Source organism: Ambystoma mexicanum, chromosome 1p (assembly GCF_040938575.1).
Source record: "Ambystoma mexicanum isolate Mex_15411 chromosome 1p, UKY_AmexF1_1, whole genome shotgun sequence".
Classification (NCBI taxonomy): domain Eukaryota; kingdom Metazoa; phylum Chordata; class Amphibia; order Caudata; family Ambystomatidae; genus Ambystoma; species Ambystoma mexicanum.
This window is the reverse complement of record NC_090921.1, coordinates 1,389,066,977-1,389,093,192: the sequence shown is the minus strand read 5'-3', so window position 1 is coordinate 1,389,093,192 and position 26,216 is coordinate 1,389,066,977. Positions and strand designations below refer to the sequence as shown.

The window sequence follows — 26,216 nt, the reverse complement described above, 5'->3', positions numbered from 1 at the left end:
TAATAGAGTGTCGAAGGGTCATTGCTAACCACCTCAGGCTAGAGTCATTTAAATCATCCTTGTTCTGTTTCTGAGCCTTACTGGTTAGGTTCTCAGGCTGTTCAATGGCCTTACCATTTGAAAACAACATACCAGAGCCTTCATTGCTACTTTGGAGACCTCTACTATAATTGCATAGGTCATAGCCAAACCTGTAAAATGTTTCCGCCTCCCGCAATACTACTTCATAAATTGATCTCGAGTAGAAGACAATTCTAACATAGTCGTATCTCTCCGGGTGGACATAATCAATCAATTTAATATCCCCTGAAGAGACAAGACTAAGATTCGGGATCTCATTAAATAAAGCCAGAATTCTCCTTCTATTTAGTGAGGAAGGCCCACCTTGCGGAAGCAAATAATACATTAGGACACTGGGAAATTCCAGATAGTGAGGCTGTCTCAACTGTGTTTCATCACATGGCCAGTTCCTACGGACCTCTTTATTTGCATACTGCTGATCTGATTCCTTACGCACTCTACTCCCCACTAGAGGTTTCCCTATTTCACTCATTCCACTTCTCCTTTCACCCTGATCTTCCACTACTTCTTCAGTAAGGATTCGCCCCAGAGTCTCAGTTGCTATAGGGATTTCCAGATACTCATTCGTCATTAGCTTCATCACTTTCTGCACAGTTCTTTCTGTCAGTGGTAGTTCCCCCTCCATACCATCTAGATCTCATCCCTTGACTCAGTTGTTTACTGAGTTTCCCCCTTGAATCATTTGTTTCATCACTTTCCATACCATTCTTTCAGTCAAAGTTAACACTCCTTCTTTATCATCCACCAATCCATCATCAGCATTCGCTATTGCATTTCCAAGTGCTTTAGTTACAGAACATTCCATCCACACCTCCTGACCCTCTACCATATATTTTACAATATATTTCCCCGGCCCATTAGATTGGAAACTAGATTTAGCTCCAAATATCCTGGAGTAGGATAGTGGCGACAACTTCCTGTAATCATTGTGGACAGGAACTGACTTGAACATTGATAGATTTGAGCTCATTGCCAGGTCCCCTCTCTCATTCATCTCACCAACAACAACATACTTATCCAGATGTCTAGTTTCATCAAGTTCACTAGATTCTAAATGAGCATTATCAGAATTTAAATGAACATTAATGGGGTCAGGAATAACAATACCTTCAGTTTGTATCAGTGGTTCCGTCTCTTTACCTCCAATTTCATTAACCACTTTTTTCTTAGGGAAGAAATTTAGGAAGCTGGTCTTACTCCTGGTATTTCTCTGTAGATCATTGCTCACATTAGGTCTACCTCCTTGTTTTTTATTTTTTCCTTTTTTTTCATAGTTTCAATGAGCGTACCAGCCGCCACCATGCCTCCCTCCCTGGTACAAATCACATCCTCCTCCCTTGTCACAACCAATTTTGTTTCCATATGAATATTAGATACCTCTTCCCTAATCATGTTTCGACAACTTTTTTTTGCTGCTCTATTGTGCCCTTTGCCGGGCTTCCGCTTTGTTGTATTATTTGCTTTTTTTGGGAGTCCCTCCTGAGTTTTTGGTGAGGATGCATGTGCCTCTTTCGCTTCTGTGCCACTCCCCTCAAAACCATCAACAACAGCAGGGGACACCCCCGAAATTTGCTCATGCGGGCGAGTCCCTATGACTTTATCCAGCATCTCCTGATTCCACATTTCCATTTATGGATTCAGGATTCATCCCTTTACTGACCACCACTTTTCCCTCTGACATTACATAACCGCATTTATTCATTTCTACAGCCTTGATCAGATTGCCAATTAACAAAGTATGGAGTTGCAGTTCAGCTAAGATTTGCACATTTAAACGCCCCTCGTGCAGATCCTCCCAATTACCGCCTTCAGGTTGATTTTCTTTTTGGGCGGGCGTTACTTCCCACTCAGCCTCCTGATTCAATGGGTATTGAGATAAGGCAAGAAGTGAGCTGTCTATAGGGGAATTATCATTTTTCCCCTATTGCTTAATCCAGAATCAATCAGGAGCAAGGAGGCATCTTCCACAGTCAATTTTTGGGGCTCTATTGCACTCTCACTAATAATCTCATCCTCCTTTGTCTGTCCAGATTCAATCAGTAGGATGGATTTGTCTCCTACATTCATTTTGAAGGCTTCCAAACCATTTTCACTTGGAGGGGAAGGAGGTAAGGGCATTTCCAACGCCATTTTCTTAGTGCCCTTCACCGGAGTAAAGACCAATGGGGCAGAAAGAATGTCATCGTATGCACGCACCCCCGTCATTGTCTCCCTTCTGGTCAAAGGCACTGTCCTTTTATAGGAATATCTTGGATGCTTCATACCATCTATACATGCTCACTCATAGACCTATATTCCACACAACCGTACTACAACAAATGAAACACCACATAGGTAATCAACTGGCCATACAGTATGCCCACAGTCAATTCACTCCTTCAAATCCAAACCCGTGAGCTTACCCCACTGCCACCCGCATCCCTCATTTGCCTGTAAATAAGAAGGGCCAATATCAGTGTGCAAGAACAGGCAAGCGTGGAGCCCCCGCCGCCACCCGAACAGCCAAAAAGTCTACTTTGGACAACTTTGGGAGCACGTGCGGGTGCGCTGGAGGCACGGTGTAAGAGCGGGTTTCCGGGTAGGTAGGGGGCAGGACCACAGAGCACAGGACCAATCACGCTCTAAATAGACAGAAAGGGGACAGCGTTACAGCGCTAAAGTCACAAACGTGAATAAAGTTCACTGTTCACTGTTGAAGACTATATTAGTTGCATATGACAATGCTCAATTCTCAATCCGATCCTGTACCTCCAATGTAGCAACAATGTTACGGCAGCAAAAAAGCTTCAAGCGGCTTCCTCTTGCTGACGGCAACACTCAGCGTGCAGCACACAGCCCAGCCAAACAGTCTACTTTGGGCTACTTCGGGTGTGTGCGCGGGTGCGCTGGAGGCACGGTATAAGAGCGAGTTTCCGGGTAGGTAGGGAGCAGGACCACAGAGCACAGGACCAATCACCGCTCTCCAATGTAGCAACAACGTTACGGCAGCAAAAAAGCTTCAAGCGGCTTCCTCTTTTGCTGAAGGCAACACTCAGGGTGCAACACCCAGCCCAGCCAAACAGTCTACTTTGGGCTACTTCGGGTGCGCAATCCTTAATCCCATCCCATGAGCACAGTCAATCCTAATCCCCACTGTTTATGACCAACATAAAACTGATAGGGAATATTTAATTGGTCAAGAGCTGTCTGTTGTTCCCTTGGCTGCAAGAGATCCCATGAGAGGCTAGCAGCTCTGCAGCTTGTGAATACACATCTGTTCATGGTCTTCCACAAGGTAAATTCCCAAACATTGGCTTGCACAGACTGCCAAACAAGAAAATATATATATATATATATATATATATATATATATATATATATATATATATATATATATATTCCACAACACAGCACTCATCCAACTAAGTAACCATATCAAGTATAATCCTATTGTTTATCTTCACAAAAAACAAAATACATATTGCATAAACACTATCCTCAATTGTACGTCAATCATAAATACTGTGTACACTTGAATTATATCATTCTACAATATTAAAATATTGTATACTCCCCCTACAGTACCTATAATTACTATATACATTTTACAATAATGTGTGTGGCCAGTAACCAGATTCTTGGGGGCACGGCCAAAGTGCCGTGCCCCCAAGAATATGACTACTGGCGGCACCCGCCACAATTGAATTAAACCATATAAAAAGTATGTACAATGATGCAATGGCAGATTGTAGTTGGAGCAGTGTTTGGTGTCTTATAGTAGTGGTTGGAAAAGAACACTACTTTGTATGCAAGGTGAAGTGTTTTATATAGATACTTTGGTACTATACACATATGTGTGAGCTGGTGGAGAATGGTGGTACTATACGGGATGTACTGAGAAAGATTGGAAAGTGTGACATTTATTTGGAATGAACAATTGAAAATGCTGTGCATTTAAAAATGTTTCTTTTTAGGAGAATTTTGTTGAAATTTAAAAAATGCATATGTGCATTTAGCAGCACTGTGTGTAACCTTTTTTTAAAAGAAAGGAAAAGCAGATGTAAAATATTTGTAGAACATTTTTAAGTGGTACTTGGGGTTGGAAGTTTAATATGTTGGCCGTACATGCAAGTAACTGCCAGTTGATGTGAGCAGGTGCAGAATGCTGCAATACATGGCATTTGATAGAGTGGTTAAAAAGAGAATATGCTTATTGAGAAGCTTATTAGGGGTTAAAGGAATGGTTCACCCAAAAAATGTTATTGCAAAAAAAGATGGGCATAAATACAAAAAAATAGATTGGCACTTTTTTTTGTTAATTCCCTATGTACAATTTTGAGCAATTGAAGCTCAAAATTTACAAAAGCAGGGACATGGGGGCATCCATTTTGTGAAATGGATGCTCGCCTGTGCTCGCTTTTGCTTTTGCGGCACTAATGAAGGAAAAGCCAGCCAGCTGTAGTAAACAAAAGCTACCACTGGGTGGCTTTTCCTTCATTGGTGCCGGGACTCGGAGGACGCAGACCGGAGACTACAGGCAGAAAAGCTGCATCTCGGTAAGTGCTATTTATTTTTAAAAAAATAAGCACTAGCTGCAGTTTTTTTTCTAAGTTTTCTGGGCTGGAGGAGCCCGGAAATCTTAGAAATAAAACTGCAGCTTTAAAAACATTGTATTTATGTTTGCGGTAGTTTTTGCCCATCTTTTTTTACAATAAAAATGTTTGGGCGAACCATTCCTTTAAGTGGGAGCAACCCTGTTTATATATGTTTGTTAAAGTGTTGAAAAAAATGCATTAACAAATATAAGCATACTGGTACTATGTCTTGTTAGATGCAGATGTTGTTGAATGTGTAAATAGAAATATTGGAGAGTTTCACAGTATTTGTTGATGCAGGTGGCTGTGACTAACAGGACATTTGTACTCTGAGAGTTCACGCGTATATCTGAAGTGTTTAACTGAAATGACAGGGTTACATGTCGGGGTTTTGGATGTGATTGGTGGATGGATGTGTGACTGTTTGAAAGCAGCCAATAAGGTAGTCTTACAAACATATAAGTAAAAAGCGTAGAAGGGCTGCTTTGTTCTATGGACGTCGGTGGACATCGTGGGATTAGACAATCAGGAAGACAGGGCAGCAAGAGTTATTTTTGTTGTGTTCAGTGAAGATGGCTATGGCTATAGCTTTGAGAAAAGAGAGTGCCTGGATGGTGGGTGATTCTTGGATTTATTGTTCAACGGTGTACTGTGAGCAGTGTGGATCACCTGTGAATCTTGGATTTGAAGAATTTGAATGTTCCTGGTATGGAGTCCCTGGAATGAAGTAGTTGGAATGGCTCCCGTTTTGCAAGTGTATGGTTACTTTGAAGCATCCAGACATCATTGTAGTTTAGTGTGGAGGCAACAATTTGGGCTATGTCACCAGAATTTTCTTACTGTTTTCTATGAAGGATACATTTGCAAAGTTAATGGAACTGTTTTCATGTTCGAAGATTGTTTTACCTCAGATAGCTCAAAGACAAATGTGGAAACATTCTAATTTATTTTGTCCCCAAGTTGAGAAATCAAGGTACAATGTGAACAAAGCTGTATGTGCTTTTATGCAGGATGTTGGAATGACATCTTTTCACTATGAAAACACCAAGTTTGATATTGCTAAGATTTTCCGAGGAGATGGAGTGCATTTGACTAATGTTCGAAAGCAGATTTTTATTTTGAATATGCAAACTGCATTGAAATAGTTTTTGTGAACACATGAAATATGTAGTGAAGTTTTATTTGGTAGTTGTAGTACATAAAAAGGAAAAACAGAAGAAAAAATGAAAAGCAGTTTTTGTGAATGTTAGAAAAAATAATTAAGTTCAATAAATCATTTGTTAGTTTAGCATATAAAACCCCAAACTTTTTTTTTTAAAAAAAAAAGGTTATTTTAAGAGCCACCATTTTTGAACGAAAAACAAGCTGATTCATTTTAATTCCTCCACACTATGCCTGTAGTTTTCCAGGTGTCTGCGGACTGTCAAGGCTGCAAAAGTCCTGTGATTTTTATTTTTAGTTCTATTTTTAAACTGTGAAAGTTGGCTCCAAAAGGAACATTTTTTTGTCTTTCTGGCTTTTATTTTTGAGGCGATTTCGTTTTTTGTAGGAGAGATGAGAAGGTAAGGTGGGGAGGGAAGGGACACCAACCACAGATACGGAGGGGAAGGTGGACAGGGGGAGATGTTGGACATGTCTTAAATCTAAGGTAGGGGGCAGTGTTTCTCATGCTCCTTGAAGGAATCCTCGAAAGCACTCCAAAACTGCTCCCCCCTGCAGACTGATGTGTTGCAGGACAAACAGAAGACTGTGACCCTTGAAAGGTAAGTATCAACAGTGTCCTGTATAGCCTGCGAGGCAGCCGGTGGGATCCTCTGCCCCAGAGAAGTACCCTGTGTGGTGGCAGGAGAAGTTGAGGAAGATGGGGTAGAGGAAATCACCTGCTTCTCCCTGAGAAAAGAACAGCCTTTCACAGAGCACCCAGATGGATGGATCGAGTGTGGCGACGCATTGAGGTGGTCCCAAATTACTACTGCCCTGGTTTCTCATGACTGAGTACGGCCCGGCACTCAATGCATTTCGTCTGGGCAACTCAAGCTTTTGGTACACCCCAACAATGGTAAAAAACCACCACTCCCATGACCCTCTCTGGGTGCTGGAGGTGGGCACTTCCTCTATCTCTTCTTACTGTTCCTCATCATCCTCGTCCGCATTACCACACCTGTTCCCGTGTCCAGGCCTTCCAGCAGGTGGTTGTGGTGGTGGCCCATGGGAAGGAGGGACGGCCATCGCAGATGCCACTGGAGCAGGTTGTTAGTGTTCTGGAAAGCATGTGCTGTCAGATGCTCTCTTCTTTATAGCCAGATTGAGAATGACTAAAAGTAATGGGTGGGTCCCTTCTGAGGAACCGTCTGCGGACCGCACGACCGTCCGCTGACTATCGAGTTAGAGAATAGGCCCTGTAAAGTTCTAAAAAGTTGACAGATCAACTGAGAATGAGTCCAGGAGCTCTAAAAGGGTAAACTTTCAACTGTACTTTATTTCCTCTACCCTGCTAATTCTGCATTTAGCTGTGCCCAGAAGCTGTACTGTATTTCATCTACCCTGCTAATTCTGCATTTAGCTGTGTGCCGAGGCTTTATTGTATTTCATCTACCCTGCTAATTCTGAATTTAGCTGCGCCCAGTGACTGGGTTGTGCTTCATCTGTCCTGCTGTTCCTTTAGTGCTCTGTCTCTTCCGCTTGCACCCCTTACATTCTTCCTTCATTCCCCACCGTTCCCCACTCTTGCCCCTCTTCCACATCTCCTTTGGTTCTCTCCATCTCTCCTATCTTCTCCAACTGCTTCTCTATCAACTATCGTACTCTGCTCACTAAGTCTAGTAGGAAGAAGTTCAGAAAGGACATCCTGGTTTCCAACCCAGGCCTCCCCATAGCTGATACCTACACCAGCGCTTCCTCCAGACAGACCCTCACCGACAACCTCTCGGTCGTAACTTCGCCAGACCTATGGACTTCTCATATGGTCTCTGTGCTCTCACCTTACTCTTCCTCTCTCATTAATGTGGTACCTGGTGGCCCTCCTGAGTTCCTTTCTCTCCTTTAAAGCCATCATCAATGTTTACCTCAATGGCACTGTCTTGGTCCAAGGCCCTTAGGCTAACCTCCTCCTCTTTGATGGACGCTTCCCGTGTCTTATCAATTTCCTTTCCTCTCCTGCTGTCCCTTATCTATCTTCCTCGGCTCACTTGTCTCCTCCCTCTGCCACCACTGTGGCACACTCTTCCTCCTCCTTGGCTACCTTGTCCTCTCCTTCTACCTATTTGGGCTCCTTCTACACCTTCATAGGGAGTACCTCTGATTTGTACCCCTCCCCGAAGTCTTTCAAGGATGGCAACCTTCTCCACCTCGCCACTCTTAACTCACGCTCAGCTGTCAAACACTCCTCTGACATCTGCCATCTCCTGGAACAATTCGACCTCAATGTCCTTGGTCTCACCGAGACATGGTTCATGGTTAATATCAGTGTGTATAGGCCCATATTACCAAATTACTGTGAAAACAAGCAGACGTCCATGACCAAATGATAATGATGTTTTATTATTTAGCACTTATGCTTACATGCTTTAGTTTATATAGAACAAATATACATACAATATCACCCAATCTGTGTTGTATTCATTTATCAACCTCAGAAGGATGAAAGGCTATGTTAGTCTCGTCGGGATTCGAACCTGCAACCTGCAGATCACTCACACATCGTAGGAGCGAGCACTCAACCCACTGACCTATGTTACCGGCTATAGCTACCTTACCAGCGATAGTAAAATGAGCAATTACATGTTCTCAAATTCAGAAAGCAAATTACACTCTGTAGTGAATAGCATTAAACTGGTAACTGAGATGTAACAGCAGGTCAGTTCATCTGCGGTCTGGTGCAAAGTTGGCCACATACCAAGCCTGCATGGATCTACTTTACATGCTTCAGAGGTTGGCAGAATACATACCATTGGAAGGGGTCATAACTGTGTATTAAAGAATTTAGAGTAGCACAGGGAAAGCAGCACAGTCACATGGCATCCCGTACTCAGGGCACTTGTTACCTCATACATGCAAACAAATATCCTGAACAGCATGCCAGATTAGATAGACAAATTACAACAAAGCAGGAAATCAAGGGCCACTTTATGAGCTGTGGTCAAACATTTCTACACTGTACTCAAGGTTCTAGGCACAAGCATTTTGTCAAGTGACCATGGACACCGAGATGGAATGTCTTGTGATGATCATAACAGAGAAAACGGCAGAAAAAAACATGCTAAAAATGCAACTTGCGAAAAGCAAAATACGTAGACTGAATTGGATGCTTATTCTACTCTAAATGCTTTTTGGACGTTTTGGTCAACATTGTGAATGTGAGGTGTTTAAGAACAGACTAAATCAGTGACTGATCCCCTGAAGTGTGCCTGAAATAAACGTTTAATGAGTCTAGCAGTTATTGTATAGAATTCCAGAAAGATAAATTGTTATTCCTATTCTTTATTATTTATCTATCTATCTGTGTTCTTGTATTGCACCACTAACCCAAAGGTCTCAGGGTCACTGGTCAGTGTTACCCTTGAGGTAACCCCTATTTTGTTTTGTTGAAGGGGCCTGAAGAAGAAAGCCAGCCACTCAAGAAACAAAAAGCCATATGGTGCCGGACACAGCCCAAGAGCTTCAATAAGATTTTTTGTAATTATTAGTTTATTAGGGGTTGCAAGGGAGAGCACAGCGGTAGCATGGGAGATCTCTGGGGTCGCAGTTGTGACCCCTGGCGACCCCCAAATGAGGTCTGGAGCTGTGGAAGGGTAAACTTGAAATTTGTGATGTCATCTTTGATGTCCTGGGTGTTAGTCTTAACAGTGCACGGTGGTGGCGCGAGTTATGGTTGCTTAGCTTAGCATAACTGGCGAGTTTATGGGGAGTTTTAGTTTTTACTTGTAACCATAAAGTCCCTTTAACACAGTTTTTTCACTGAATTTCATAGGCTTTTATTAGTGCAACTTAAGCATAACATCCCTTTAACAAAGTTTTTCAAAGAATTTCATGGGTTTTTACCAGTGCACCCTAATTTCCTACAACTTACTAATATCATACTTACCCCAATATAGCAACATTTTTTGTCCAATTTAGTATGTTTCACCTTAAACCTCTGCCATTCCCCACCTTCTACCATCACTTTTAACACTTCTATACACTTTTTACAACTTTTTCCACTGTTTTTGTGCTCATCGACGTTCGTAAAAGTCTGACGTAATCGCAGACTTTCGGACAGTGTCACATGACCATGCGCATGCGTGTGACATGATGACGTGTTAGCGAATGCGTCTGCACTTCGCAAACGGGCCAGTGCTTCGTGAACAGTTCAGAACCGCATTTTCCAGCTCATCTCGGAACTTTGAAGCTCCTCTTAAAATGTACCCTTGCACAGCTCCTCCTACACCTAGACTTACACATTATCCATTAACAATCTAGCACACAGCGCATACTTGAAAGAATAATAGCAAAACTGCTATTTATCTTAAAAATGGCATCAGCTACTACCATCCCATCTCCCCAAGAGCCAACACCACCACCACCACCAACTGGAGGACCTACACAATGAAACAAGCGCACTCATTTAAAAGACAATGAAGTGGATCAGGAAGATGAGGTAGAGGAAGTGCCTGCCACTAGCACCCAGAGAGAATCATGGGTGTGGCAGTTCTTTACCACTGTTGGGAATGTACCAAAGGCTAACGCTACCAAAGTGAAATGCATTGAGTGCACTCATTCCCAAACTATCTGGGCAATACTACTACGGGACCACCACCATGCGCTGCCACACCAAATCGAAACCACCGCAATGCTCTCAGAAAGGCTGTTCCTTTCTTAGGAAGTAGTAGGATGTCTTCCTCTAACTCATCTTTCTCAACCAATTCCGTAACCACAAAGCCTACTTCTGTGGGACACAAAATCCCACCAGCTACCTTGCAATCGATAGAAGAGGCAGTTGATCCATATCTTTCGAAGACAACAGTACTCTGTATTTACAGCAATACAACACTCTGTAGGGGGGGGCAATTTTGAAGTGCTTTTGAAGCTGTAATCAAGGAGCATGAAAAACACTGCACCGTACCTTAGATGTAACACACACGCAATATATTCCCCTGTCCACCTGCCCCTCCATATTTGTGGTTGGTTCCCCTTGCCTCATTTCCCTCCCCACCTTACTTTCTGGCCTCTCCTGCAAAATCAAAAAATGAAAATAAATAAATAATGGAAAAAAAGGTTCCTTTAGGAACCACCTTTCGCAGTTAAAAAATAGACCTAAAAAAATAAGCTTATAGACTCCATCTACTTTACATTTTTCAGTGAAGTATTTAGATTTAATAAGATTCTCCAACATTCCCATTAGCATTTTCTACTATGCTAATGGAAATAATGGACAATTGTATACTAGAGAAAAATTAAAATGCACAGAAACAATTTTCTGTCAGAAAGCCTTCTCTCTAGTATACAATAAACACCATAATCCATGGCTCTTTATGACTATCCACAGTCTCTGCATTCCCCTGTCTAGCCCATGCCTTATTAGAAAACCCAGATTGCACATGCACACCATCACACATGACAGCCCTTCGACTCTTTTTACTGGTATGTTTGTAAAACTCCCTCATTGCCTGTTTTAAACCATTCACACATATATCCCCATCCACCAATCACTTAAAGAAACTCTATATATAGCCTATCAACATATTAAACTTCCACCCACCAACTGCCACTTAACAATGATCTACAAATATTTTGATTTGCATTTCCCATACTTATGCCAACAAATTATACGTAGTGCTCCTATAAATGCACGTATGCATTGTGCAGTGAGGAACTCCATAAATAAAAGGGGTAGTACAGATGGACAACTACTCATGGAAACCTAGGAGGGAAGTGCCAAGGTATGCCAAAGTGGGAGGCCACCAGCTAACTTCTGGAGCACAGGAGTCCCAAGGGTGGGGTATATCTTAACCGCAACGTCCCTTTAACATCATTGTTTCTGACAATTGAATAGGTTTTTATAAGTGACAATGTTTCATAATGTTACATCACTATATATAAGTTATTGATAATTCTTCTTTTAACACATATTAAACAACTATTACCCTCCTTTAACAAACATATTTTTTACAAAGCATACTTCTGTATATCGTTAGCAGCAGTGCATCCTGGGGATGCAAGCCATAGTTCAATTGCCGAGGGCATGAGTCTCGACCATGAACCCAACCTCACCAAAGCACCCCCGTTATCCACTGAACCTATCCAGCATCCTAATTCAGTGTCCACTATACCCTCATAATGTAACCAATGGCCAGTGCTCATGGCTTGCATGGCCAGTCTCCACAATCCATGGGGCATGGGCATTGGCCATTCCGCATACCCCCATAGGCAAATCAGAGTAGACATTTGTCCTTGCCAAGCGCCAGGCCCACTGCCCACAGCAGAAACGTTAGATAACTATTTTTTTGTACTTACATTTTGACACTTTGAAAAATGTAAAACACATGAAAGATTTGCAAAATCATCCATTCAGGTCCTTGCTAATGCTCCTCCCACAAGTTTGTTGCAATCCCGTCCAGCATTTCAGGCAGCCGCAAGCAGAATTTTGTTCCCCATTTAAACTTAGAGCTTCGGCCATGCTGCCTGCCCCAATAAGTTAATCAGAATACATGATTATCAAGTAATTGCAGGGCGGTAGAATGGGTAGATCACTGCGCTTCATCTAGTACTTTAAATGGATTACCATGCTGCTAGTTATACGGTTCTTTTGTGAAGGTGCCCTTCCTTCTTCAAGTGTTAGGATTCGAATAGGAGAGTGAGCCCTGTTCACCTTAGTGCTGAGTTATTCAATAAGTAACTATTGTAGTAATATAGCAGTCTGGAAAACCACTGTTGGGGGGCGCTGTTGAGCAGCCTGGAAAATTGCTGCCTAGCTCTGTAGCTCCGCGCCACGCAAGAAGACGAGCTAATGAGGTGGTGGTCCCGTCTCTTCCTCGGCCCTCAAAATACTCCACTCGACCTCTGAAGCGTGCACCGCTGACTGAAGTTTCGGGTCGACTGGCGGTCCCTGCACCGAGGGAGGGCTTTCTGCGTGCACGAGCGCCAGCAGTGCCACAGATCCCATGTAGCGCCTACTTGGGCCTCGGTCCATCCTGCCTGGGTCGCTGGAATCCCCTATAGTGCAGATTACCACCACGTACCAGCTACGCGGCAAACGCTGAGGCAGGGATCCAGAACCCGCACGGTACACCGCTGACTAAGTGGCACCCTCCTACCAAAATGCTGCACGAACATTGATGGTCTCGGAGGCTTGAGGGACACCTTGCTTGAAGGCGCTGCGGTGCCCGGCCTGCCCGCTCACAACCTCCATAGTCTCATGCCACAGAGCATGCAAGTGGGATGCTGGTCCCTGCTCCAACATATGCCTGGGAAGCCCAGAGGATCCTCGCTGAGATTGCAACCAGAGGCTAAACACTTTTGCATTACTGCTGATTCAGCTCCGCAGGCTCCTGCCATCCGGGACCCTGCGCCCTTCCTGCAATGGATCCGCCTGCAACACCAACGCAGACCAGACCTGCTCACAGCGCCAGCAGACTGCTTTGAGACCACCCCCGGGACGGGGAAGCTCTGGGTGAGGCCCCGGCCATGCCTGTCTGCCTTTCCCCTGACCTCCATATGTAGAGCGCTACCCGCTTCTGTGCTGGAGCAAGGATGCGTACCTCTGGACAAGGGACAAGACCGGGCTCCCCTTGTTGCGGGGTTGCGCTGAGGCGCACGTTTGCTGAGTGTGCGGGCCTGTCCGCACCTATATGCCCAAAATTGCTGACCCAAAATGTGTGATCCTGATGCACCCAAACTGAACTGAATTGTGTTAATTCCTTCAAATTGTAACTCAGTAATCCTCCCCTACATCTTGTGCTGTTGGTATGCTTAGTTATCTGAATTTAATATGCTGAATCTATAATACAAAATGTCCCCTCTGTCCTGTATCTTTTTGCCAGTAATAAATAAAGGTTTTTAAAAAAAAGAAAACCATTGTTGGTGCTATATTTAATGTTAGAAGTCACCCGACAAGTGTTTTGATTCTCTAGGGTCTCTCTATATGTGTCTGGATTGTGGGCCAGTCATTGCTGTGAGGTTGTGGAAATGAGTCCAGCATGCATACCAACTTCTTGTCCCGTATGGTCGCAAATAAAGGGAGTTAATGATTTGAAGCGGTGGCCTGGTGACCACGTAGGCACCTGGTTCGGCGTCCTCAGTAATCATCTGCTGTTTAGCAATATCTCAGAGTGTGTGCAGCAGTAGTCACAGCGATCTGTTGATACAATCCTGTGTAGCCACAGGAAGAATTTTGGCCACAGACAAAACAAAATGTCCCATTCAAACCTATCCCGATTTTGAAAAACTTTACCACATAGCCATTCTGTGGTGGTCATGCCCACTTTAACCCCATTGCCAGTCCCTCGTAGTCATGGACAGTAGCCAGATTGTCTCAGTCATGGCCTTTGACCATGACTCAGACAATGTGGCCGCTACCCCTGGCTCAGTCACCAAAAGTATATAACAATTTTTTGTACCTACATTATGCACTATTCAAAAATAAAACACAGCTACATTTGCAAAACTGTGCTCTCAGGTCCTCGTCAATGCTCCTTGCAAGACTGGTGCAAATCCGTCCATGTTTCATATTTTGAAAAGTGTCAAAATATACGTACAAAAAATAGCCATATAACTTAGCTCCCACTTGAGAAAATCCATTCAGACTTTGCACAAACATTCAAGGTTGGGTCTCAAATTTTTCTAAAATCTTTTGTACACATTCATCAAATGGCGACAAAGTTATAAGCCACCTAAATAAGTTAAAATTCCCTCTCTAACTTTGCCCCCCCCTGGACGAAACCCCACCAAACTTTGCGAAATCAATCAGAGGTGGCCATATACTTTTTCTTTGCAAAGTTTAGTGAAGATTCGTCCGGGGCGGGGGGCAAAGTTATAAACCACTCAAAAAGTGCTCTTCCTATGGGTTGAGCACCTTAACCATAACTACACGGCCGCTACCGCAGGCCATGTAATACACATATAGTGTGCACTAGCAGTGTTTACTTTCTTTGAAAGTGCTTCTGATTTTAGCAGACCTTGGAACAGAGACCACATCAAGATGTCAAATAGTCAAAATAGTGCGGTCATGGAGGTTGAAAAGCTAGGAGAATTGTTTGGGACACAGGGCGATTACTTTGTTGTATTATCTACGAAGGAGAATTCAACAGTCTGTTGTAGAAGGGTTAATATGGTCAGATATTTGTTCTTTACAATCGGAATGGACTGTGTGAATGTTTACGAAAGTGGCCATGTCACAGTGATCGGCAATGGATGGTCTATTTGTCTTGGCTATAGGATTATGGAATTCTTCAGTTATTGGAAGCATAAATCGAAGTAAATTAATAGGCTTCCTTGTCATTTTTAGTTAGATGGTTACATTGCTTCATATGCCGAAAAGAGCCCAGCCACAAATTCAATAAATAAGCAATTTTATTGCCATCCTTAGAATATATAGTGCTTCATTACAAGTTAAACGGTGCAGTAAAAAGGTGGTGGTAATTTTACCTACACTATTATTGTCATTAATGGAATTACTGGCGCTTTTACCACAATGCAGAATTTCGAGTTTTGACCTTGAAATGGAGGATTTACCTGTAGTAAGATGCTGCAGATAAATCCTCGATTTTAAGACCTAAAATCAGTGCATTTACCACAACAAAATTACTGCTCTCTGTAAATCCCCCGAAAATCATTATGAAGTCCCATAGAATCCAAAAATGAGGATTTACACTGCCTTGCCACCACTTATAATCCCATGGTAAATTTGCGCTACCGAGTGGCAGTAACTGTAAACGAGTTTGGTGGTACTGCCGTGGTATTACCAGGAAATTACAGCCTAACTCGTAATGAGGCCCATATATTCTTACAGAATAAGTGACTCAAACTGTGGGACCACATGGCTCTGGCTCTCAACTCGTTTAACTTGCTTTCAGTAAAACCAAGCATCAAACTAAAGAAGCTCAGCCTGGTGCATCAGTGTTTAGAGAAAGAAGCCCAAAGTTATCTCGCCCAGTATTTCCAGAAATACATCAGTGCAGCCCATTTGACAGTATCTCATGGAAGTTTGGTTCTCTTCCCACGAGCTTCAAAAGAGTCAAACATAAGGGGGCAAAGCAATTGCTCTACAGGGTTCCAAATTATGGAACAACTTGAGTCTAGCACCACAAAATGAAAAGAGCAACAAAAGATTCTGTAACATTCTCAAGGCTTGCCTTTACTACTGCACTCCATTCTTTTAATTGCCAACAGTGGGAAAAACATATACAGCAAAAGGCCCCATTTGTGACTTTTAAGACCATACACTGTTGCCGCCCAAATCATTATTGTAATCATGTACATATGGTTCACAACAATGTCAGCATGTACCTTATATCGCTGTGGCAGGGCTGGCGGTGGTTCTGTCTGCTGGCCGTCAGTGTGTTCTCTGCACCATGAACCGCTGCATACGGTCTAGTCCTCTTTGAAGATGGCGGCAATGTCCAGACATGAACATAACGTCTGATATCAACAAAGACGGCCACCACACTTACCAGAGGATGCAGAACACTGAAGAAGACATTCGCTCATGGCAGGGTGATGCATCACAACATACTTGTTGCATAGCCATGTCCCTGTACATTTCTTTCCTGAATCTTTGCCTTGTATTCCTTCTGTGCTCATCATTATGTTCTTGGCACCTTTCTTCCTCTTCTTAGTGCTCAGCCTCTCATCCAATGTGAACTCTGCATCACTTCTTTGTGCTCTGGCTCGTTTGCCTGTGTTGATCCTGTTTTGGAGAGCTGAAGAACCCTGGAACCATCAGAGCACTTTCAGGTTTTTCCTCCCTACCAGGGAGGTTTTTTCCTGGACCTTCAGCACTTTGGGGAGCTCTTCTGTCTATGTGTATTCATTGGGGTTAGTCGTGGCTGCTCAAGGGGATCGGCCTACCTCTTCCTAGAGAAGACTCATGAATCAAAGCTGGTAAGGCAGGTCCCTGAGAGTCAGACAGCCTCCACAAGGTAGAAATATTTCAAGTTTTCAGGATAGCCAATAAACATCTGGAAAATCTGATCTGTTTCCAAATCAATTGCTTAGTTTCCGTTCTTGAGAATGAAGCTCTTTGGAGACCAAACTTTTTTCAGTCTGATCCCAAAGGTGCCCTGTCTGTGGCACGTCACAAAACTGGCATCTTGCACTCCAAGGAACCCTGACAAATACGGTAGATTAAAAAAAAAAAAAGAAAACTTGACTTGGTTCCCTGGTTCTGACCTAGACCTTGAGGCATGTGAGAGTCAGTGTGCCCACAGCATGAGCACTAGATTAGAAGTTAGGAAGTGACAGAATGTGAAATGCTGCCACCACAAGAATGTCCTAAGACAGAACCTTGGGTGGAGGTCGGTGAAGGTTCACAATGTATGCTGGAGTAAGGAAAACATATTCTCAGCGTATATCTCGCATATGCAGACTGTGTGGAAACCTTTGGCATTTGATGTAGTTGTGCAAATTAACATTGGGACTAATTAATACATATATTTCTATGTCTATTATTGATATATAGTAAATACAGGCTTGGGGTGTTTGGAAGTCTACATGCAACTAAATGTATGACTAGCATAAAATGGGAACATGTTAAATTATGTGAACTCCTTACCTTGACGTATACCTTTATAATCTGAACACTAGCATGCACAATAGAATTCAAGATCATTGGTTGCAGACTCTTGCAAGTGACTTGAAACTTAGACAGCAATGGGATCAGTGGAAAAAGAGAATCAAATAAAAACATATCAAAAAATATATCACAGTCGCTCAAGTACAATACTAGCGGACTGTTCATTGTGATATGACCTTTTGATGGGTAGGATTACCTTGGGCGCACAAAATCACATTGTGTTGAAGGTCTGGATGTTACTTGAAGGACTTCCGAGATGCTACTGCTGGGCGTAGGAGCCACCCTTCCGGTGTCCTCTATTTCACCACAGGTATGTTTTTGTGGAGTGTCGTCTTCCAACCGCTTCTTCTCTTCTGTCCTTGCCACACTGCTGCCATTATTGCCAGAATCATGCTTCTTCTCAAGATCTTGCTTTGTAGAGGTCCGGTCAATATCTATCACTTGTCGACTTGAATCACTTTGCTTCTGGCAGGTCTTGGAATGGCTTACTGCATCAGAAGATAATTTCCTCTCTTCTACCGATGTTCTACAATCCACATTTAGGAGCTGGGAATCACGTGCTTTAACCTTGTCACATTTTTCAATCTTGTGATCAGCTCCCTTCCCTTTCTTGGTTTCTAAATAGAAAATAATATATGTTACCCATTCATTCACATATTCAAAACATTTCCTGATATGTGATATCAACTATTCATGACTTGGAGTAACACATTAGAAATTCCACGCACACTGATTGGAAACAATAACCTGACATCGAGTAGACATTTCGACAGCTTTTAGCTTGCGCAATTTGATCATAACCATCGCAATGTTCATGTATTCTGGGCTTGCATAGCACAATTTCTGCCATTTTGGTGGCGTCTTGGTGCTAAGTTGTGTGAGAGAAAGAGGAACATGGGAAGTAAGGTGGAGAAGAGGAAGAGGCATGATGCAAAACCTGGAATGTTGATGAGCACAGATTATAATGAGTTATCTGTGTATCAATATATGTCTCTAGGTGAGTTGTGATGATGGCACTTGGGGTATGTGTATACTTGTAGGTACCCTGTTTCTTTAACTCTGAACAACGCCTACCCTGAGAGTGAGGATGGGTAGGGTGGTTGTGGGAGAGGTGTAGAGTTTGGATGGCGTTGGTGTGTGCAGGGGTAGGGTGAACTAGTTGGTATTTCGGAACAGTGTTTGGTGGTTGTAATGTAAAGTGGAAAGAAGAAGTGTGAGCAAGATAGCGAGGTCATGGAGCTATGGGGCTTGCCAGGCTGAAGTTCCTGGATATTATTAGGGTGAGGTGCTTTGTAATTATGGAAGTTTGATCTATCGCCTAAAGTCAGGTGAAAGGTCTTGTTGCCCCAGTCTGTCTTGAAAAGAAAATGAGTGAATCTGATCCAAATGTGTTGGTAAAAAAGATCATAAATTAACGCTGGTTGCCAGGCTGGAAGGTCCTAGAATGTAAATTGGATACAGTCACTTAACAGTTAGATTAAGAGGCATATGTATGTGAACGAGGAAGTACTATTCAGGCCTGGTTTAAAATAAGCATGGGCCTCCATAAATTAGTAGCTAGGTCTGTGAAATAAGCCCCTTTCCGATGTTTCCTAATGAAAATCTGGACACTTACTAAGGCTGCCATAGTGGACTGTAGCTTCCAATTTGGCACATAGTTTACCAACGTCTTCACAGTGGCATTTGACTAGAAGCCAGTGAAGTAACCAGAGTACTGGGGTGGTGTTCCCATCTTCCCAGTCTCACAGGAGGATGGCTGCTGAGTTTTGAATCTCTACAGTTCGATAAATAGTTCAGGAAGCCTAGATAAGGTTTGTTGGTGTAGACTATAGAGCAAAAGTACACGCTCTGCCAAGATTCTCAACTAATGTTCCGTGTTGGGGGTTGCTGCATGGCTCAGTGTGTTTTTCCTGGACTCCAGACTTCTTCTGCCTTCTGACCTGTCCCCCAGTCCACTTCAGCTCCTAATTCCTGCTTGTTCTCATCTTGTCGTTGGACCCCTTTTTTCTGGACCCTTGTGGATATTCCATTTGGAGTCTGTGCAAGTGACCTTGGAATGTCCACTGGATTTCGTTTTTTGGATTTGGTCTTGGCTTATGGTTTTGGACTTGAAACTGCTTCCTATGATTTTTGGACTTCGGCTGTTTAATGAATTGCTTTTGGATTCCGTATTGCCCTGAACCAGCCTTGGATACCCCATTGGGTACTTCCCTCAATGCATGTGTTTCCAACATGGCATCTAGGTGAAAGCAGACTGTATCTACATCATACAGGTACTCTGCTATGTAGGCAGATACATGATAAGGTAAGGAGTTACTGTGATCTCCCTTAGCTTAATTCTGTTTTCATTTAGTCTTTTTTCACAGCTCAGGAGAAGTGGTGGCTTAGCCCCCCACCTTTTTCACATATGTTTGTGGTGCAGTAATTGTCTTCTTTCATCCTGTACCGTGATGTTGGGAGGAAGGTCTTATCAAGTCGATGGTTTTTCTGTGGGCTCTGCACCTTGATACAGGACTGTTGTATAACAGTCCACTTTGCCAGCACAAATCTTCCAACTGAGTCTTTATTTTAGTAGCTTAGCCTACATCTTACCTTCTTGAGAAAATGTATTGAAACACATTTAGATTTTGAGTCCCCTTTACTCAAGCCATCCCTAACATCCACACATTTCTTCAACAACGTACATCTTCATCTAGCAATTGGGCTTCCTGCAGAGGACCATGTCCACTTTCATCCTTTTAATGACACTCATGACTGATGAAACTTTAAGCCCCCAACAGTCCATGAAATTGTAATCACCATCCAGGAACTATATATGGAAAACGCAGGTCAAGATTATGGTAGGAGAGCCAAGGCACCACAGAAGTCACACCTATATGCCAGTAGCTCCACGGTGAGCAAGTGATATAGTAGACACGGAAGTCATATGCAAAACAAAAAAGTGGGTAGTGATACATGAAGCCTATCATGTTTAACAAGGGATTTGAAAAATCTCCAAGTAAAAGACTGCATATGTAATTTACAAAGAAATAAACATGCAATCACAGAAATGTGTAATCATGAGGAGAGTACGGCAAGCCCACAAAGCTGAACTCCCTAACCTCCTTTTATCTCATTCCAAAACCAACACCCAGAGAAAGTAAACAGTGTTAGTCACATCCTCACCCTCAAATCACAGGGTAACAAATAAATATCTAAATGCCTACCTTGCCAAGTACCCATCATTCCCTTCACCAGCTTGCCCATAGAGGGCAAAATCATCAAGGACCTTGCCTTCTCGATTCGGCTGTGTACGTTGTTTTCTGCAAAGGAGACACATGCTTGTGACCTAGTAAATCTGCTACCTACCAGGATGCAGATCCTCCCATAACCATTTTTCAAATCAGTGAAGTGTTTCCTGCAAACCCCTCTTCCACCATATACCAGTGTATGTTCATGAGGTCGTGGATATGCAAGGTTTTGTTGGTTAAGTGAGTGGTTGTTGCATAGAACAATTGTGGCAATATGATCAGTATAGTGTTGTAGCCATATAGGTTAATGAACTGCTTGATTGGTTTTAATGTTTCCTTTTGTGGGTATTGTGAGCATTTAATGGGCCTCATTACAAGTACAGCAGTGCAGGTAAAAGTGGCGTTAAAGTGGCAGTAATTCCATTGCCACCACTTTAACACACCGCCGTACTATGAGTTTGGTGGCATTGTGGAAGATTCACCTGCAGCAAAAAGCTTGAGGTAAATCTTCCACTGTGCGCCCAAAAAATCGTCAGACTTTCCAATGCAGAATTACCACCAGCAGTAATTCCTCCAAAATCCCCATTGAGTCCTATGGATACCAAACATGGAGATTAATGCCACCCTAAGTGACGAAGTGAGGAATTCAGTCACTTCTCCCCCAGGGGGAGCCTTTCCTTGTGAGGCTAGTGAGGTGAGCCCGATACGTGGTATTCCTCCTAGGGGTGGCAGTAAGTGGGACCCCACAGGGAGACACTCCCCCATGGGGACAAGGATTCCTGTTCCCTCAAGGAACTCCCTACTGCCCTTTCATATGAGCCCCTTATACCATCAGGGCCTCAGACAAATCAGCCTGAACAAACCACTGTCTGCTATTGTAATGGTTATCACAACACACACTTTGAAGCCAACCATACTGAGAAGAAGAAGAAGAACGAGTGAGTAATGATGAGTGCTTTAGAGAAAGGAAGAAAGAACAACGGTCTTACACTTGGGAGGACCCAGCTACTGCAAGTTAAAAGGGAAGCAGGACTAATGTCCAGAGGACCTGAAGCCTGTGAGTTTCAAACATGCAAGGAAGAAGAAGCTGCTGAAACTCGGGACCAGGCGGCAAGATAAGAAAGCATGGAGAGGGCAGGAAGCCATATATGCATACTCGAGGTCAGAAGAAGCGGTGGTGTGACCCAGTAGAGGTGGACCATGAGGTCCTTTTAGTACGCTCAGACTGCTGACGCATTCCCTGTAAGGAGCAGCGAGAGCACCCACGGGGAAGAAGGGGTGAACACTGACCCAGTGACGCAGCCCCATTCAAAAGGAGGTAATGGGGAGAGCGGGAGACCCAGGGAGAAGGGCGAACACTATAATTGCAATAACTGGACAGCTCAGAGTTACGAATAAGAGCGTAACGAGCGTAGCAATCCTACCTGTGTCAGTACTAAGAAGTGTGAAGGTAAACACTCGGCCAATCATACTCGCCCAAGTACTGAGAAGACATCAGATAATAACTGGGCCAATCATACTCATACCAGTATTATGAAGAGTGAAGATAATCACTGGGCCAATCATACTTGTCCTAGCACTAAGAAGAGTGCCAACTATTACTGGGATAATCACACTCGTCCTAGTATTAAGAAAAATGAAGATAGACACAGAGCCAATCATACTCGTCCCAGTACTAAGACGATTTCAGATAACGACTGGAATATTTATACTCGTCCCAGTACAGAAAACTGCTGGGCCAATCATACTCGTCCCAGTACAAAGAAGACTAAAGATAACTACTGGGTTGAACATACTCATCCCAGTACCAAGACAAGTGAAGAAAACAGATCACAACATCCCAGTAGAGAAAGTGATATAGATATAGTGCAAGTTACAGAGACGCAGCAATTTTGGACTTTCTTTGTTGTTTTGCTTAGTGGTAGGGTCAGGATAGACTAGTTTTGGATGGAGGATGGACTCTTGCTTTGGACTACACTATTGACGATGAGCACCCTAGTTAGTCTTGTGTTAGGTAGGGAAAACCCATAGAATAGGGATAGAAAGGCCTGTTCTTTATCATTTGATTAAAGAAACACATTTGACATGCCACCATTTGGTCCGTCTTCTTCTCTTGACCTACCACACATACCACCACTCGTCATCCTACGGTAAATCCACAGGACCAAGTGGCAGTAACAGTCACAGAGTTTGTCGGTAATTCAGCGGATTTACCACTGAATTACCACCATGCTCATAAGTTTGAGGCCCACTGTTGTCTGCTTAGTGTGCTTTCTTAGCATCCCTATCTCCACCCTGTAGATCCAAAGTTGTCGTTAATAGGCACCTTTGTCAGCTAATTGTAATTGATCCTCCAGATTTGCTTGAGGTCCTTGTGGTCACTAGGTTACAGTGTTGAAAATTTTACAGCGAGCCAAGCTTGTGAAGGCCTCCTGTTATCCAGCAGTCCTTTGTTTTTTTCTTTATGCAGCATATGTTGGCAAGGGTGGATTTGAGGCATATCGGACTGCAAGGATGTCCTTCAAACAGATGATTTTCCATGGGCTAAGGCTATAGGTGGGGCCTTGGTGCTCCTAACTAGTGTAGCAATGGGTGTGAGAAAGGTGAAAGGTATAGAAAAGTGGTTGCTCTAGAGCAGACGAGGTGGGAATGCGACTATTGTGTACAAGTTAAAAATATTTACTTATGTTCACAGAATATACAATGTTCATCTGCCCAATGTGTTTGGCAAATAGACTTCTATAGTTGACAAGATGGGTGATGCTTGCAGTGAGGACAAATGTCTTAATTTGCACCCCTGGAGCATGCTGCCCATGTTTTGTACTTTTTCTTCGACTGGCTTAATGACATTTCTATGATTATTTCTCACAAAAGGCCTCATTGGGACGCAAATCCTGTATGTACCCATGCAAGACCTAAAACCTCCCAATGTAAGGTGTCCAAGAAATGACCTGCTCCCTGTACAAGTGCCCTAGCACAAATAGCTGTGTGGGCGCCATAGTTTGGTGGTAGACTTTGTAATTTATCATAGGGTACAGCTTGTTTTACCACAGGGGTGGACTTCTAGGGAACCAAAATCCCTTTGTAAATTCATAACTGAATCTGACAGCCTCATTTTGTGCCCTGAAAGTGAGTGGGAAACAGGTGATGACATATATGGGCATGGCCCCTGTCTGCCTTAGAGAGTGAGGGCTGCAGTTGCCAAATCAGATATGGCCAGACGCATGAATTTTGTCTTAATGCAACCTTGAATCAACATCTGTATAAAAGCCAGAGAAGAGGCCTGCACATTTTGAATGTGCTGGTAGCCATGTCATTTGGGGGATGAGATGCTCTACAGATCCCAGATTCCTTTTTAACCCAAAGGTCTGCACCTATACCTTGTCATCCGTTAGGAGGCGTGTTGACAAACAAAGACAAATCATGAAGAAGCTCTGCCAGACGTGAAATCCTTAAAGACCTTTTCTGATGGTGAAGCTCTACCAGTGTATCCAAATATCAGACTTCTTCAGTGACTAGAGGGAGGCCAAATCATGGTACTATCTTCCCTTGTCCCATTGGTAGCAGGCAGGTTTCCAGCTCAAGTAACTTTGCCCCGTGAGCGACTTGCTGCTTGTTCCTTTGAGGACTTGTCATGAGGAGATGATCCACTAGCCAACCATGTGAGATGATAAGGTCCTGTGGTTATTTAAGGATTTGTTTTGTAACCAAGGGGATGTATTACATCCCGGTTCCACCAGCAGGCGTTTTGGTATCGCTGGAGGAGGGTTTGTTCCCTGTATATTATTCCTCCCAACATGGCTGCCGAAGTGCCATGTAACTTTCTAGTGGTGGAGGTGTGCCAAACAATGACTGTTGCAGCTACAGCATCGGTCTGCAGTTGGAGAAATGTTCAAGTACAGGGGAAACCGGAGCCATGGGGCGTTGCTACTTCTCAGCTGAACGCTTGTGAGGCCATTACTCTTACTACTACTGTCTATCCTTGAATTCTTGTCTTGCTTCCTCCTCATTTCAACTCTATGTGCTCACAGTCTTTCTCTCATTCTCAGAACTCACTGCTACTGCTCCTTGCGATTGCAATCGCAATTCGTTTAGCTGCTGTTTCGCATGCCTCCCGCTCCAAGACAGAGGAAATCTCCTCTATAATCAGAGAATCCTCGCCGCTTACCTTGAGTGCTGCACGCTGACTTCATTCTGCTCTTGTCTTCTCCTGCAGCATGCTAACTTGCAAGTCACAACTCCTTCAGCCCTTGTCATCTACACGCGTTAAAGATTCCTTGCGGAATACAACTTAGAAGAGCCGCGGACACCACATAAACAAACACTCCAGGACAACAGGCTTTTCCCCCCCTTGAGGGTTTCCCTGGAGTCTCTGCAACCCTGATATTACTGAATCGGGTTGATAAGGATAACAGGGAGATTCTTTCATTCATCACTGGCGGTTGTATCAGAAGCAGGTCAGTCCATTGTACGCTAATTAAAGTATTTTAAGGTAAACATTACCATAAGACTAACATAACTTTTCTGACACAGTGCCCTCTCAAATCCTTGTTCACCTGGGTCACTGCACCGGTCCTGACAATGGAGAGAAGAAAGCACTTTTGCAGTTTTGATGCACATTTAAGGTCAAGACTGCAAAGGCACTGGTACCCATTCCTTCCGCTCCACAGCATCGCTTGAAATTTCATTGTTGAGTCATCAGAAAATCAAAAGACACACCCGAAGATTTTCTGAACACATCATTATTCTGCCTGTAACTTCATCAACTCTTTCCTGCAACAGAAGATGAATAATATATGTTCATAATATCTCTGTATGAACCTTCCATTATTCAATGTAATCTTGTGTTACAGTGACCTTGTGTATGGTATGCTTCCCTCCCAAGAGATGACCTTGAATGAGTTGACCTTGAGGAAAAGCTTACTGGAAGCTGGCTGAATAGGATTATTTAGTAAGTGCTTTCATTCCCTAAATACAGGGCTAATTACCACTTTGCAGGTCCAGAATTAATGTGCCGGTATTACCGTATAGCGACTCGTTTCTGCAGCAGCCAAGTACAAGTTTGCCGGTGGGGTGGAGGAATTACCTCCAGCTAAGAGCTGGAGGTCATTCTGCCACCCTACCGGCAAAATTTGCTGGTATTACCAGCCCTGGTGTTTCCAGGGCTGGTAATACTGGAAAATCCCCCCATGGAATGGGGATTCACCCATGTCACCGGCAGTCATAATCCAGTGGTAATTCTGCCGGACTGAGTGCCGGTAACAGTATTAACATTTACCTGTATCCTGGCGTAATTACCGTTGGGATACCAGCAAGTTGTGATGAGCCACATTGTTTTAGTACTCATTCTGCCTGTAACTTGCAATGACCCCATTGTGTCCAGTTTTGAAGTCTACCACATTGTTTTATTGTGTTCAGCTAGTCTCTGACAATGTGTCCTCAGAGAGTGCAGTCCAATTATCCATGAGGACAGGACTTGTACATTAGTGGCACTTTGGAAACATGCATGGCCCCCAAAGGTGGGGGCTACCATCAAACGTCCCTCCCTTGGTCAGTAACCAGACG

The 26,216-nt window shown here is 43.4% G+C and overlaps 1 protein-coding gene across 1 annotated transcript in view; it reads right to left on the bottom strand.

Annotated features, from left to right (window-relative positions):
• Positions 1-26,216, bottom strand: part of MYLK3 (myosin light chain kinase 3) — a 529,860-nt gene that overhangs the window by 346,041 nt on the left and 157,603 nt on the right. Inside the window, exon 3 of the mRNA XM_069607066.1 lies at positions 17,618-18,038. Within this exon, the coding sequence (XP_069463167.1) occupies positions 17,618-18,038 (421 nt within the window). The remainder of the gene's footprint in view (positions 1-17,617; positions 18,039-26,216) is intronic.